The 14,794-nt window shown below is 43.1% G+C and overlaps 1 protein-coding gene and 1 long non-coding RNA gene across 4 annotated transcripts in view; one reads left to right on the top strand and one right to left on the bottom strand.

Moving 5' to 3' along the window:
• Nucleotides 1–3,743, top strand: part of galm (galactose mutarotase) — a 60,734-nt gene extending 56,991 nt beyond the window's left edge. For all 3 annotated transcript variants that reach the window (XM_031873073.1, XM_031873074.1, XM_031873072.1), the window contains 3 exons: nucleotides 48–198; nucleotides 800–974; nucleotides 3,314–3,743. In XM_031873073.1, coding sequence (XP_031728933.1) covers nucleotides 48–198; nucleotides 800–974; nucleotides 3,314–3,391 — 404 coding nt within the window. In that variant the 3' untranslated portion in view covers nucleotides 3,392–3,743. The remainder of the gene's footprint in view (nucleotides 1–47; nucleotides 199–799; nucleotides 975–3,313) is intronic.
• Nucleotides 1–14,794, bottom strand: part of LOC116397557 (uncharacterized) — a 256,577-nt gene that overhangs the window by 68,149 nt on the left and 173,634 nt on the right. The gene's annotated exons all lie outside the window — the stretch shown is intronic.

Below are 14,794 nucleotides of genomic sequence, written 5' to 3'. Positions count from 1 at the left end.
AGAGCAGTGATACACAATCACCAATCAATAACCAAATCCATCTGCAGGAGAGATCAGACGAGTGGATGGGACGCCCTTTGACCTCAGAAAGCCTGTTCTGATTGGCCCCCGGCTGAAGGAAATTCCAGGTCCGGGGTTTGACCACAACTTCTGTCTGTCATCACCTGGGGACACCTGGATAGAGAGACACGCTGCCAGGTGTGCTTCAGATGACACACTACACTGTCTCATACACGCTACACTGACTGACGCATACTACACTGACATACAGACACTGACACACACACACACTGTCACACACACTACACTGACACACACTACACTGTCACACACACTACACTGTCACACACACACTACACTGTCACACACTGTCACACACACTGTCACACACTACACTGACACTACACTGTCACACACACACTACACTGTCACACACACTACACTGTCACACACACACTACACTGTCACACACACGCACACACACTACACTGTCACACCCTACACTGACACTACACTGACACACACACACTGCACTGACACACACACTACACTGTCACACACACACTACACTGTCACACACACACTACACTGTCACACACACACACTACACTGTCACACACACACTACACTGTCACACACACTACTGTCACACACACTACACTGTCACACACACTACACTGTCACACACACTACACTGTCACACACACGCACTGTCACACATACGCACTGTCATACACACGCACTGTCACACAACAACATGGATACCGTTGTCAGCAAAACTTCATCTTCTTCATCTCAGAGTGTGTCACCCAGCCAGTGGGCGGGTCCTGGAGGTTTCTACCAGCCAACCAGGCATCCAGTTCTACACTGCCAACTTCCTGGATGGCTCTATGACAGGAAAGGGCGGGGCTAGGTACGGGAAGCACAGCTCCTTCTGTCTGGAGACACAGAATTGGCCTGATGCTGTCAACCAGGTATGATGATGATGATGATAGATTTAAACTGTTGTATGGAGTGATCTGTTGTTGAAACCAACTATCGTTGGCTTCTATATATATCATTGAGAGGGTGGAAATTGTAATTGTATTCCTAAATATGACTTATTACTGTATTGGAGTACATTTAGGTCCAAGCTAGGTTAGCTTAGCTTCCAGCTCAGCTCTCCTCCCTCTCCTTCAGGGGCAGTCAGTATGTTCTTGTAATTTCTACAATATATGTGTTTAGAAGAACACAGAGAAAACATGACCGAAAATATGTTTGCTTCTTTCATGACCTTTGCCTCACCCAGAAGTTGTCCTCACCATAATAACACTGAAATCGCTCTCCGCTATTTTTTTAGATTTTTCTCATAAATATATGACTTTATAATCTTAAATCATAAATTCGTCAACTGGCCAGCCAGTGTTTCTCAGATTCTAGTGAGACGAGGAGAAAATGTGATGTCGTGATCTTCGCAATAGAACATCTTTGACGTGTCGAGTCTTGGCCAATCAGCGTTCAGATGTGTACAGCATCTTTCCCTCCGTCAAAGTTTAAGTTACGTTATGTACCGTTACCGTTCAGACTTGCTGGGTTAAGTTAACGTCCACTGCATGCGGAACTTTGCCGACTGTTAACGTTCGTCATTATCGTGATTTAGAAGGAACAAACGTAACATGATGAAACATGCAGCCCCCCCGTGTTCCGGTTCAGTTCACGCGGTCACTCGTTAACGTTAAACCGGAACACCGGCGCATCTGGTTGCAGGTTGTTTGTTTTAACTCAAAGTAGAATGAAAGGCCCAGATACTGATGAGGTCAAAGAGCTCCAGGGAGAGGAGGCTGGTTGTAGCGCAGCTTGATGCAGTGCTGAGCTGTGAGTGGAGCTGGGCCTGGATAAAGGTGGAGCTGGGCCTGGATAAAGGTGGAGCTGGGCCTGGATAAAGGTGGAGGTCTAAACAGACGTGAGTACAGCTTCCTGCTGTCACAGTATTTTAAATACATTGATAAGGCAGGGTATGCTAAATGCAGCCTCTGCTCCAAAGAATGAACTACAGCAACACTGAACTCTCATCACACTGTTCACTGTGATGACCACAGCCAGTGGACCAACAGTCCCACGTTGCTCTCAAGAACCCTGAAGTAATGAGAGGGTTAAGGTGCCTGTACCTTCATTTCAGCGGGTTGCTAATGCAGGTGTGTATAGATCACAGATATTATTTTACTCTTGATAAGTTACCTTAGCCAGAGTAGATTATCATTTTCATTTAAATAATTTAACTGGATTGAATGCATATTAATTACAAATAGAAGATAGGCCACAATTCTAACAGCTGTACAGTAACAGTGGAAGTTGATATGAAGCCATACAGTAACAAGGTTCAATGAAAACTAATCACTTTATTTGTACAGGCGATGGTTCTCGCTACTCTTGCTATCTTTGTTTTTATTTGACCAAAACTTTTGAAAGTGAGACCTCGGTCTCAATGGATTTTGTCTAAATAAAGGTTAATAATAATAATAGAGCTGAAATACTGATTAATAACTATTTTTTGCTTAAAGTAAATGTCTTATCACTTAATTTTCTTCTCAGAGTACACCAGAATGCTACATTTTAAAGCTCATATTGAAAATAAAATCCCCCCCCAACCCCCCTGTTTAAAGGATCAAGAGCACAATGGCCCTGCCGCTCCTATAAGGGTCTGGGGATCAATCAGTGAAAATTTAAATGTAATAACTACAAAACGAAATGGTAACCCTGCTGAGTCGGTTTGGAGCTCCCTGACGGTGCTCCCATCTTGTTTCACTGCCAGAGGACGAGGCGACGCTCCCAGGCAGCTACCTTCGGTTCTGCCGAGTGAAGCCAATGCTGAAGTGTCTTAAAACCTGCATTCTCTCTAGTGTCCACCAGGGGGCGACTCCTCTGGTTATATAGAAGTCTATGAGAACATGACTCTACTTCTCTCTTGATTTATTACCTCAGTAAACATTGTAAACATGAGTTTATGGTCTCAATCTCTAGTTTCAAGTCTTCTTCAATACAGCATGATGTTCATTTAGTACATTATGGTCCATTTAGAGTCAAACAGACCATAAAGCAGAGTTTGATTTGGGGCAGAGCTACTGTGATTGACAGGTCTCTGCTGCTACCAGAGACGTACTATATGGCGTCTCTACATCACTCCTCCAAATTCCAAATATGGTCACTTCTGTTGATTGGTTGCAAAGAAAACAACATTGCGACGCCGATGCCGCTTGAAACTGCTGTGACAACACAATCACAGAGGCTGTGTGTGTGTGTGTGTGTGTGTGTGTGTGTGTGTGTGTGTGTTCAGGCTTCATTTCCTGATTGTCTTCTGCGTCCTGGTGAGCACTACCAACATGTGACTCGCTTCACTTTCACCACTGTCTGATGTGACCAACAGCGGGACAGACCAACAGCGGGACAGACCAGCAGTGGGACAGAGAGCAGGATGTCCATGCACTGATTGTACATTTCCTGTCTCACAGTAAACATTATAATCATGTAGCATGCTGTTGAGCAGCCAGGGCCTCTTTCAGTGCCAGTTCAGTTCCCCTCTGTGTAACTGTGTGATTTGATGCAGGTTCTTTTGATGAGATGTGTGCTACTACACAGGTGCTATGATGGCTTTTGTAACTACAGTAGTTATTACAGCCTGTACCTGTGGGTGTGTGTTCCTCGTCCAACCTGACCAAACTGTTTCTAATTCAAACAGAAAATAAAGAAGGAGCTGACTCACTCAAGCTGGTGGTTGCCATTTGCTCCGATGTGTTCTTTTTAGCATCAGGTTTGTTGTAGTCCATCTGTCCCATTCATCCCGTATTAAGACTTAGAGAGCAGTCAGACTGAGGCTGAACACCAGATACATCTTATGTAACTCCGTCTTCACCTGAGAGTTCAACATTCCTGCAGTATTTCTAGACCTTCGGGTGAGGAGGTGGGTTTGGGTGAGAGGCCATCCTACTGCCCCAGATATGTTGTGTTGTTATGGCAACCTCCAATCCGTCACTCAAAGAGGCTTTTAACAGCTGAGGTTTCACAAAACGTGATGGAAGGTTTACAGCAGTGTCACACACAAGGAGGGAACCTCTCACATGGTTCAGTTTAGCTGGTTTGTTTCCTGCGCTTTCTTTCATTTCTTAAATGTATGACATGAAGTCAAAGCAGCGTGGTGTGAGCTGCTGATTGGCTGGGGGTCACACCCCCACACAGGGTCACCCACAAACACCCTGAACCCAGAAAGAAGAAGAGAAGAGAGCAGAGTCTCTGTTGATACAGACACCACCAAGTGATGATTGAGGGATTATTTTTGTGTCAGTCTATACAAACTTACATATTCTACTGAAATCAATTCAACAGGATTTACTTTTGGTTCAAATATTTAAATTAGTTCTGTCAGTGTTAATTATAACTTCAAATCTAACTATATAATAGTGACAGTGATTTTGACCTTTTATTTATAATAATGTTCCTTACTGTACGACTTTCTAAATAGTAAATGATTATTGATTCACAGTGCTGTTCCACTGTAAGTGGCTCCAGAATAACGTGATCATCTACACCAATCAGTGCCAAACATGTATAGAGAGAGAGAGAGAGAGAGAGACTGCAGCAGGGAACAGAGAGCTGATGCTGCTGAGTGGGAGGGACGCCTGGCTCTCAGCTGGACAGAGAAGGAGTGGGGCTGTGCATGAGTCATGGGACTCTGCACCGGGAGCAAGATGTTTATGTTCATCCAGCTGTTTATTTATCATATTGCAAAGTAGAGCTGAGAGAACCATGAATGTAGATCACACTGGACTAAAGGTTGTCACGATGCTGACCTGTTCCTTATAAGAGATCCATCCAGTTATTCCATCCTGCTGGCACAACAGGCTGCTAGTCCTGCTGTGCTACTAAGTTGTGTTTACATAATATGCACATGTGGATATAGTAAGCTAACCCGCCTCATCATATCTCATGATTACCATCAGCTGGCCACGTTGTCTTGTTTGTCTCTGAAGCGTCTGTCTTTATTTTCTTCCACATCTGTCCATTCTGTAAATCTGTCTGAATGAACACCGTTGCCGACTGTTTACTGAAAACTATTCCGACATCAAAACATAAGTTGTGCATCACATTGTCCCTGGTCACGCCCCTCCTGTCATGCCACTGGCCCCACACTTTGTGAACTGTTGTCTTTATAACAACGGCGTACCTGATCAGAGGCCGTACGCAGAGTGTGCTGCAGTGTTAACATGCATGTGAAACACCTGGACATTATGGCCTAAAGGAGGAAACAAGTCGTTTCTTAGTGATGGGCTAAGAAACGACCAAAGCAGCTCAAATGAATTACTGAAATTAGAAATAATAACTGAGAGATGGTTTCCCTAATCAAATCAATTTAACATTGATGCAAGCTGATGTTAGCTCAGGTGGGAGACTGACCATCTGGTGACCTGGTGCGGTCTGAACAACTTGGAGCTCAACGCTCTAAAGACAGTGGAGATGTTGTGGATTTCCGGAAGAATGCAGCCACACCAGCCCCTATCACCCTGTGTGACTCCTCGGTCGACGCGGTGGAGTCCTTCCGCTTCCTACCGGTCACTCCCCCGCACACCCGCTCTAGGTTACTTACTTAAATACACTCGACACTTAACATTACACTTACTGTACATCTCACTTGTTTATAGTCCTGTTATCTGTTCGTTTGTGCACTTTATTTTATATTTGACTTTATTTTATATTTTACTGTTAATTTTAATATGTTTCTACTTTTTGCACTGTGTTGATTGTTTAATGTTATGCACCACCCGTCATGACAAATTCCTTGTCTGTGCAACATGAATGGTTCTGGTTCTGGTTCTGACACTGCCTCCCTCGATCAACACATCCAGCCACAGAATCTGAGTGTGCGAGTGCACCACACTTCTTCATTTACATGTTAAACCAGAAACCTGTTCTTCCATCCACCCACCAGGTGGTCCGGTCACCTTTTTTTCACCTTTCTTGAGTTTTCAGGAGAAGTTTTCTCTTCATATTCTAAGAGTACGGGATCATGGGTACATTGTGGTTTGGTGTGATGAGTCTTTCCTCCAGCTAAATATGTCTAAAACAAAAACATGATTATTGACTTCAGGAGGTCACTGCCCACTGTTAAAGGTGTTGATGTTGACTTAGTGGACGTCTACAATTGTTTCTGTATCGCTGCTGCGAATCCAATGTTGATGCCACTTCTAAAAAAGTCCAGAAAACTCTCTTAATGTAAAAGGGCCTTTTTGCTGCCCTATCATTTCCTTCTGCAGTATTCTGCATCCTTGTCTTTAGATCGTTGCTAGTGTTGGGACTTCCCCATGGGGTTAAATCAAAGACAGAGGCCTGCATGTCATTTCTAAAGCCTAGATTGTGAAATTGCGCTAACTCCCAAAAGGCTTCAAAATCTCACCTGAGTGTGAGATTTGGTTCAACACTGGTGCTTCATTGGACGAGAGCCACGGGAACCCCAGAGTCCCTGTGACACAGCCATGATGTCACCAAGGCTATAGAGACCAGCGCATACCTTTAACCTGCTCCGTCCATGCGACTCCCGCTAAAAGAGGGAGAGACAATGTTGGTGCCTTTAAAGACACGCCCCCTCTGTGAGAGACACGCCCCCTCTGTGAGAGTCACAGAGACACAAACCTGGTGCTACCCTTTCTCCACACAATGTAGAAACATTCTCATCTTTTTGAAAATAAATATCTTAAATATTGTGGTTTTCATGTAAGACTAAAATTGATTTACTTTAAGTGTTCTTGAAGTTCTTTAATTAATAGATGGAAAGCACGCCCCCTTTTCTTTGCTGATCCGAAAAATGATCCGATCTGTGATTCAAAAACCGCGGTACGATCCGTTACACCCCTACTTGTAATTGTACAATAGATATAGTTATAATATAATATAATATAGTAATATATAGTATAATAATAGTTTGTTGGTTTATAATATTATTGTGATGATAGCTGATTGTAATAGTCAGATTCTAACCTTCCCTGTTCACTCTTAATGTGGAATAGTACTTTAACTATTCACTTTGTGAGAGAACTACAGAGTGGTGCCCCGTTATTGTTAATATACAGGTGCTGGTCATATAATTAGAATATCATCAAAAAGTTGATTTATTTCACTAATTCCATTCAAAAAGTGAAACTTGTCTATTATATTCATTCATTACACATAGACTGATATATTTCAAATGTTTATTTCTTTTAATTTTGATGATTATAACTGACAACTAAGGAAAATCCCAAATTCAGTATCTTAGAAAATTAGAATATTGTGAAAAGGTTCAAAATTGAAGACACCTGGTGCCACACTCTAATCAGCTAATTAACTCAAAACACCTGCAAAGGCCTTTAAATGGTCTCTCAGTCTAGTGCTGTAGGCTACACAATCATGGGGAAGACTGCTGACTTGACAGTTGTCCAAAAGACGACCATTGACACCTTGCACAAGGAGGGCAAGATACAAAAGGTCATTGCAAAAGAGGCTGGCTGTTCACAGAGCTCTGTGTCCAAGCACATTAATAGAGAGGCGAAGGGAAGGAAAAGATGTGGTAGAAAAGAGTGTACAAGCAACAGGGATAACTGCACCCTGGAGAGGATTGTGAAACAAAACACATTCAAAAATGTGGGGGAGATTCAGAAAGAGTGGACTGCAGCTGGAGTCAGTGCTTCAAGAACCACTACGCACAGACGTATGCAAGACATGGGTTTCAGCTGTCGCATTCCTTGTGTCAAGCCACTCTTGAACAACAGACAGCGTCAGAAGCGTCTCGCCTGGGCTAAAGACAAAAAGGACTGGACTGCTGCCGAGTGGTCCAAAGTTATGTTCTCTGATGAAAGTAAATTTTGCATTTCCTTTGGAAATCAGAGTCCCAGAGTCTGGAGGAAGAGAGGAGACACAATCCACGTTGCTTGAGGTCCAGTGTAAAGTTTCCACAGTCAGTAATGGTTTGGGGTGCCATGACATCTGCTGGTGTTGGTCCACTGTGTTTTCTGAGGTCCAAGGTCAACGCAGCCGTATACCAGGAAGTTTTAGAGCACTTCATGCTTCCTGCTGCTGACCAACTTTATGGAGATGCAGATTTAATTTTCCAACAGGACTTGGCACCTGCACACAGTGCCAAAGCAACCAGTACCTGGTTTAAGGACCATGGTATCCCTGTTCTTAATTGGCCAGCAAACTCGCCTGACCTTAACCCCATAGAAAATCTGTGGGGTATTGTGAAGAGGATGATGCGAAATGCCAGACCCAACAATGCAGAAGAGCTGAAGGCCACTATCAGAGCAACCTGGGCTCTCATAACACCTGAGCAGTGCCACAGACTGATCGACTCCATGCCACGCCGCATTGCTGCAGTAATTCAGGCAAAAGGAGCCCCAACTAAGTATTGAGTGCTGTACATGCTCATACTTTTCATGTTCATACTTTTCAGTTGGCCAAGATTTCTAAAAATCCTTTCTTTGTCTTGGTCTGAAGTAATATTCTAATTTTCTGAGATACTGAATTTGGGATTTTCCTTAGTTGTCAGTTATAATCATCAAAATTAAAAGAAATAAACATTTGAAATATATCAGTCTGTGTGTAATGAATGAATATAATAGACAAGTTTCACTTTTTGAATGGAATTAGTGAAATAAATCAACTTTTTGATGATATTCTAATTATATGACCAGCACCTGTATGTTAATAATCCTATTGACATTATTAATAGTATTGATATCAATAATTAAATTTTCATACTTGCTAATAACCAAACAGGCTCCTGCCAGATCCTACTACACTACAGAATGAGTGCTACTGTTAGCTTAACGTTTTTAATAGCATTGTTTACATTACTGTTACGGTTACTAGGGGTAAAGTCATATAGCGCCATAGAGTATCCAGCAAAAGTCACCACAATGACAAAAAACACCTCTGAGTCGATCAGATCACTCCTGTAAGAACGTGCTCAGCAGAGCAAAACGCTTCACTCTCAGTCAGAACTATTACAAAAAGCCCCAGGCTGCTAAAAGACACTCCTAAAGTCTTTAGAGCGATTAAAAACATGGACCACCTGGAAGTGCTACCAGGGACTCACTAACAAGAATGAACCCTTCTCAGTTGGATGTGTGTAAACTGATATAATTACTGACTCCAATCCCCTTAATCCCTTTGTTTATGTGTGTGAATCACACCCTTTTGAAAGTATTAAGTGAGAGGATCATCTGAACCGTCTCGTGTTTCAGCTGCAGTCTTGTCTAACAGGCCGTGCTGCCTGACAGCTGATCTGAATCACAGTGTCGGCCTGCGTAGGAAAAGACCAGCGCAAGCTCAGACAGGGAGGAACAGGAAACGGCTCTCTGATGCAATTGCATTATTGTGTTTGACTCCCAGAATACACAAGCACAGCCATACACAGACATAACCTGCACACGCATGTAGAAACACGCAGGACACACACCAGGTGTGTTCGAAGGCTGCGACCGTGTGACAGACCAGTGTCACACACATGTGGTATCTGAACCACTAACTTGGAGCATGATGATATCCTCCACTGACATATTTTAAGCCAGCAAGATGGTGAAGGCTGGAGAGAGTGTGTCTTGTGTAAATGACGTCAGGTTCTCAGATAATCGGAGCGACTCGGGGGAGAAAAACAAACTCACTAGGGATTCCGACTTTTAACTGGTTCTGAAAGAGTTTCACTGGAAACCCGGTGTCTCTATATGACCTTCATAAGTAAGCGAGACGTCTATTTCTAGTCATTCTTGATGCGGTTCCACCGGGTCGGATTCTGGTGAAATCAGATGAAATCATGCAGGTTCACCAGAAACTCAGCTCAGACTCCGGCGGGGCCTCCAGCAGCAGGAGGAGAGCCTCGCGCCAGTAGCAGCATCTGCTTTGTATCGCTGTTCCTCCGGTCCCCGCTGGGAGCCAGCTCCGACACCACGCTGCAGGAGACCCAGCCCGTATTACTGGAGCCGCTAGAGGGAAGGGAGGCATGGCAGAACCAGAACTAAGTGGGGCAGACTGTCAGAGCCTGCTGCAGTAAAATGAGGGTTTTTCTAAAAGGGACCACTCTCATCCACAGGGACCGCCACAATCAACACAAAGTAAAAGTTCCTCGTAACTTTTAGATGAAAATAAATAAACCTTCACCTTGAACTTGATTCATGACTTCCTTACATTACTAGAACCTTAATGTAAAGCAAATGACACACTGAATTCCAATCAGCATGTAAGCATGTCTCACAGAATGCAACCCGTGTAGAGATACAAGACACCGACTGCGAGGCTGCGGAAGCGAACACATGAACACAAACTCTCTTTGCATGAGATGGATCCCTTCAATAACCCAGCAAGATATCTGCAAGGCTTGTTGTGTCCGTTCATGAGAACGAGCCTGAGACAGAGTGCATGTATAAAACAGGGACGTAGTCTCCGTGACGTCAGCCAGAGGTTTCTGTGGAGCCGTTGTGAAGCTCAAAGTGGGCGGTTCCAACTGTCACCTTCTTGGCAGTGACGTTGCGGCTTAACTCTAAAAATGGGCAAAGAGGTGGTGACGGCACCCACCTGTCAATCAAGCGGCCACACCCTTAATTATACCTAACTTGAAGCTTTAATATAATCTTAAGAGGTGAGTTGTGCAGTTCTCATGAATGGGGTTATTAGTTTAGAGACCAAAACCGTGTTTTGTACCAGCCTGTAAACATGTTTATTTCTGCTATAAAGTTGAGCATTTTAACAAAGAGGTCTTTGGGGATTTACTCGCTGTTGGAGCTTCAAGTGGACATTTTAGGAACTGCTGTTTTTGGCACTTCTGTGTTAGCTTCTCTTTTCAGCCACAGAGGTTGTTGCTTGGCCCGAGACCAGTGTGCGAATGACGGGGTGGTCCTCAAGTGTCAATCAAGGGACCCTTCACTGACACCCGACGACAGGAATGGACGGGGACCCCCCGATTGCCACCGGGTATTTCGCACACTACATGAGACCGAGGCTGGACCGTAAAAGGAAATGCTAGGGCTAGTGCCGGAAGAGCCGAGTCATTTTATCTGATATTTATACTCCAAAGTTGAAACTTGTTTTGCTTCATGAGCCGCTGAGCAACTTTCAATGGAATGAACGGGGCACTGCCTGCGATGCTACAGTTCTATTCCTACATTTAGGGAGAGGTTGTTGTTTTTAAAAGGGGCTCCCCTTCAATTCTACACATCACAATCAGTTCATTTGCCATAATCAGAACCACTCAGCCTGCCGTAAGTGAAAAACAAGCTCATATGATATTACATGTCAGTTAGATATATGTTCAGGATTGTTCTTACTGTGAAAACTTACCCACCATGTCTGGTTTCAGCTCCAAGCCCACTGGTTCCAACTGCAGACATTCATCTTAAAAAAAACTCAGTTTCAATTTTACTCACTGCAGTTTTTCACAGAAATTCTGTGTTTGTTGTGTATTTTCAGCAGTGGGCTAAGCTCTGAATGTGGGACTGAGTCAAAATAAATCTGAGGAACAACACAGCAGAAAAGCAGAAAGACTTGTGAGACAGTTTAGTGAGAGAAGACTGGATGCATGACTAGCTTTTATAAAATGAATTTGTAAATGAAGTCACAGCAGTTGAAGTTTAAAACTAAGAACAAACAGAACAATGCACAGTGTCTGGCAGGCTGTGCAGAAAGAGCGCGTTAATGTAGGAGGTAGATTTGAAAGCAGGGGGGAACGTCAGTGATGCAAAATGTGGGTTTCTATGTGATCTGTGAAGAGTTCTGTGACAATGCAGTTTTGTAAACAGCCCTATAAAAAATAAATCTTGACTGATATTGTTATCGTCCTTATTATACATTTTACAACTTGAAAACTCTGATATGAAAATTGCAGGCATATAAAGAAAAAACATCAAATAAGCAGTAAAAACAGTGTTGAGACAGAATCAGAGAACCCACACAAAAGAAGTTAGTCTTCTATCTTCAGAAAGCCTTTTATGAACCGATACTGTGTTCTAAAGTTGCAGTTTGATTCATGTTTGACGTGCATGCTGCCTCAATGTAATATGTTAATTATAACTGCAAAAGCTGCATAAAAATGGGAAAGTAAATAGTACATTCTGCATAGTCCACAGTAATACTGTGTCTGTGAATAGTAGTGTATACTATTTAGTAAAATACTTTGTATTCAATCAAAGATGTAAAAATGTCTTTTGACATTTCACAGGTGTGAACAATAAAATGAATGGTGGCTGAATTCCATTTAGCTGCCTCAGCTTCAGGGTCAGGGATTGTGCATGCTGACTCACTGTCATGGCTTACGACTACAGAGCAATCGTAAACATAAGTAGGTACGTGAGCTCTTCCTACTGTCTGCTGTAAAAAACAGATTAGTATATATGCTTGAAATGAGTGGTGTTAAATTAGTATCCGTCTTCACATGTCATTTATTTCAGATCGTGTTGATCTGTTGCATCGCTCCATGACATAAGTGATCAATCAAGTGGACCCGTTGGTTCGTCCTCATTTCATACAACCTCAGGTTTTATTGCTTTAAAAATTCCCCAAATAATTCCTTACATTCTTTTAATATGTTTGGTTTCCCCAACAAAACCAGGTCCACAGGGGATTGGTTCGATTCTGGCAAATATTCACTGAATATGAGATGGATTCTTTTGAAAATATTTCTAAATATTATAACATACCACATAATCTGTTTTATAGATACTCGCAAATAATAAGTTATTTCAAAAGTAAACAGATAAAAGACATAGAGAATATTCATCCTTTTTTGTAATATTTCATGAACAATTACAATGGAAAATTCAAAAATACAACGGGTGTAAAATCTTATAAAGAACTTTAGATGATGGGAAATTATAACTATATCATCAAAATGTATCAGAAGGTCAGTTACCAGCTTGTCCTCACTTTTTCAAGGAGACAGACGACTATGTTACTGAATATTTGACTACTTCCTGTAATTAGCATGAACGCTCGGGCTGTGCATACACACATATAGTATACGTCTGTGTGTGAGTGTATAGCGCATATATATTGACAACTACATACAACTTACCTCTGTTGTTCTCCTGGTCCCAGCATCCTCCGTTGCTTTTTGTGCTGGTGCTGCTGGTCAGATGCACTGTCCCCACACAGAGAGGAAGAATAAAGTTTAAGTTGCTGACTTGCCATCTTCAATAACAACTAGGCCTCTTCTAGAACTTGACCTGGTGGACACCTGAATAAGCCTGTTATTACAAATTGTGTTTAATGACATTATTACACAAATGTGATAGTCTTCTTTTTCCTTTTAAACAATTTAAACAAATATCATTGTGATGTTCTCTATGATAATCATTCACTTTGATGACTAGGCACATTTAGGCTTTTACAGACTGTTGGAAGTGAGCAACTCATCTTTCTAACAACAAAAGCTTTATTAGCCAGTAGTAGATATAATCATTTACCCGATCGTTAGAATGCTGTCTGTGAACCTTTGGACAAGTGACTTAATGAAGACAGGGTCGATGTTCCTCTTCTGCAGCTGGTTAAATAGCATGTCCACATTTGGCATGATATTGTGGAACAATGCCAAGAAAAAACAGAAAGTCTCGTCTTCAAGCATCCTCACAAAGCCCCCTGCCTCTCTGACAGTTAGGGGATCAAAGTTCCCAGAGTCTCTGATGGCCTGGAAACACTTTAGGAGGTCGTCCTTGTGCTCGTACACAGTATTTACAGCGCGACTGTGGAAGTTCCACCGTGTTGTAGAGGCTCTAGGAAGTCTATGCGCAACCACTTGGTCAAGCACGGTGGTTCGCTTGGGTGACCTGGAGAAGAAGGCAGAAAACCCACCAAGGTCAGAAAAGAAGGTACGGATCCTGGGGATGTCTGATGTTGCCTTCTGCATGATGAGGTTCAGCTGATGCGCGTAGCAGTGGACGTAGTGAGCATTTTCATAGACATCCAATATCTTACGCTGCACTCTGCCGGTGGCTCCCCTCATTACAGCAGCCCCATCGTAAGCTTGGCCGATAAGTTTGGCCTTTTGTCCGTTTGGGAGGATAGCGCTTAGCCTCTCCATAAGCGCTGTAGCGATGGTGTCAGCGGTTGCGTTCTGGATGGTAATGTACTCGAAAAAACGCTCTTGGACGTTACTGTTGGCGTCGATGCAGCGTAGCACAAGCACCAGCTGGCAGCGGGTGGAAATGTCAGTCGTCTCGTCTGCTTGAATGGCGATAGAATCAGCGCTGTTTACTTCCTCCAGAATGTAATCCTTCATAACCGACAGCATGCAGTCCAACAGCTCGTTTTGTACCATCTTTGACGTGCCTTTAAACACGCTAGCTGTCTTAAGGTGCTCCTCCAGCACACCGTCGAGGGAGGCAACAAAATCCACCAATCCCCTGAAAATGCCAGAGTTGTCTGAAGAGTCAGTCTCGTCATGCCCACGCAAGGCCAACTCAAAAGCCCCACAAAACTTCTCACAATCAATTATTTTTGATAGAATGTGCCTGTTTTTATCCACCTCCTCATCGTGTTTCCTCACCGCAATCCTGTGTCGTCCAGCTGGGTAGCGATGTTCACTTTGCCCAATATGGCTAGCTAGAGGGAGTTATCCATGTGTGCCCACCCTCATGTTTTCTTACTTTCTCAAACAGGTGCTTCATGTCCCTCCCGTAACTGTCCATGCTGGATCTGTCCCCGTTGTTTGAAAAAGCAAGCATAGAAAGCTAAATAAGTTATTAGCATGACATCATCCAGCTAGCCAAACCTTCCTGGTGTTCAGCTAGTAGAGAAGCTTTGT

Source organism: Anarrhichthys ocellatus, unplaced genomic scaffold (genome assembly GCF_004355925.1).
Source record: "Anarrhichthys ocellatus isolate YVR2014 unplaced genomic scaffold, GSC_Weel_1.0 scaffold68, whole genome shotgun sequence".
Lineage (NCBI taxonomy): Eukaryota > Metazoa > Chordata > Actinopteri > Perciformes > Anarhichadidae > Anarrhichthys > Anarrhichthys ocellatus.
The sequence above is the reverse complement of the archived record's forward strand: the minus strand, read 5'-3'. Positions and strand labels throughout refer to the sequence as shown.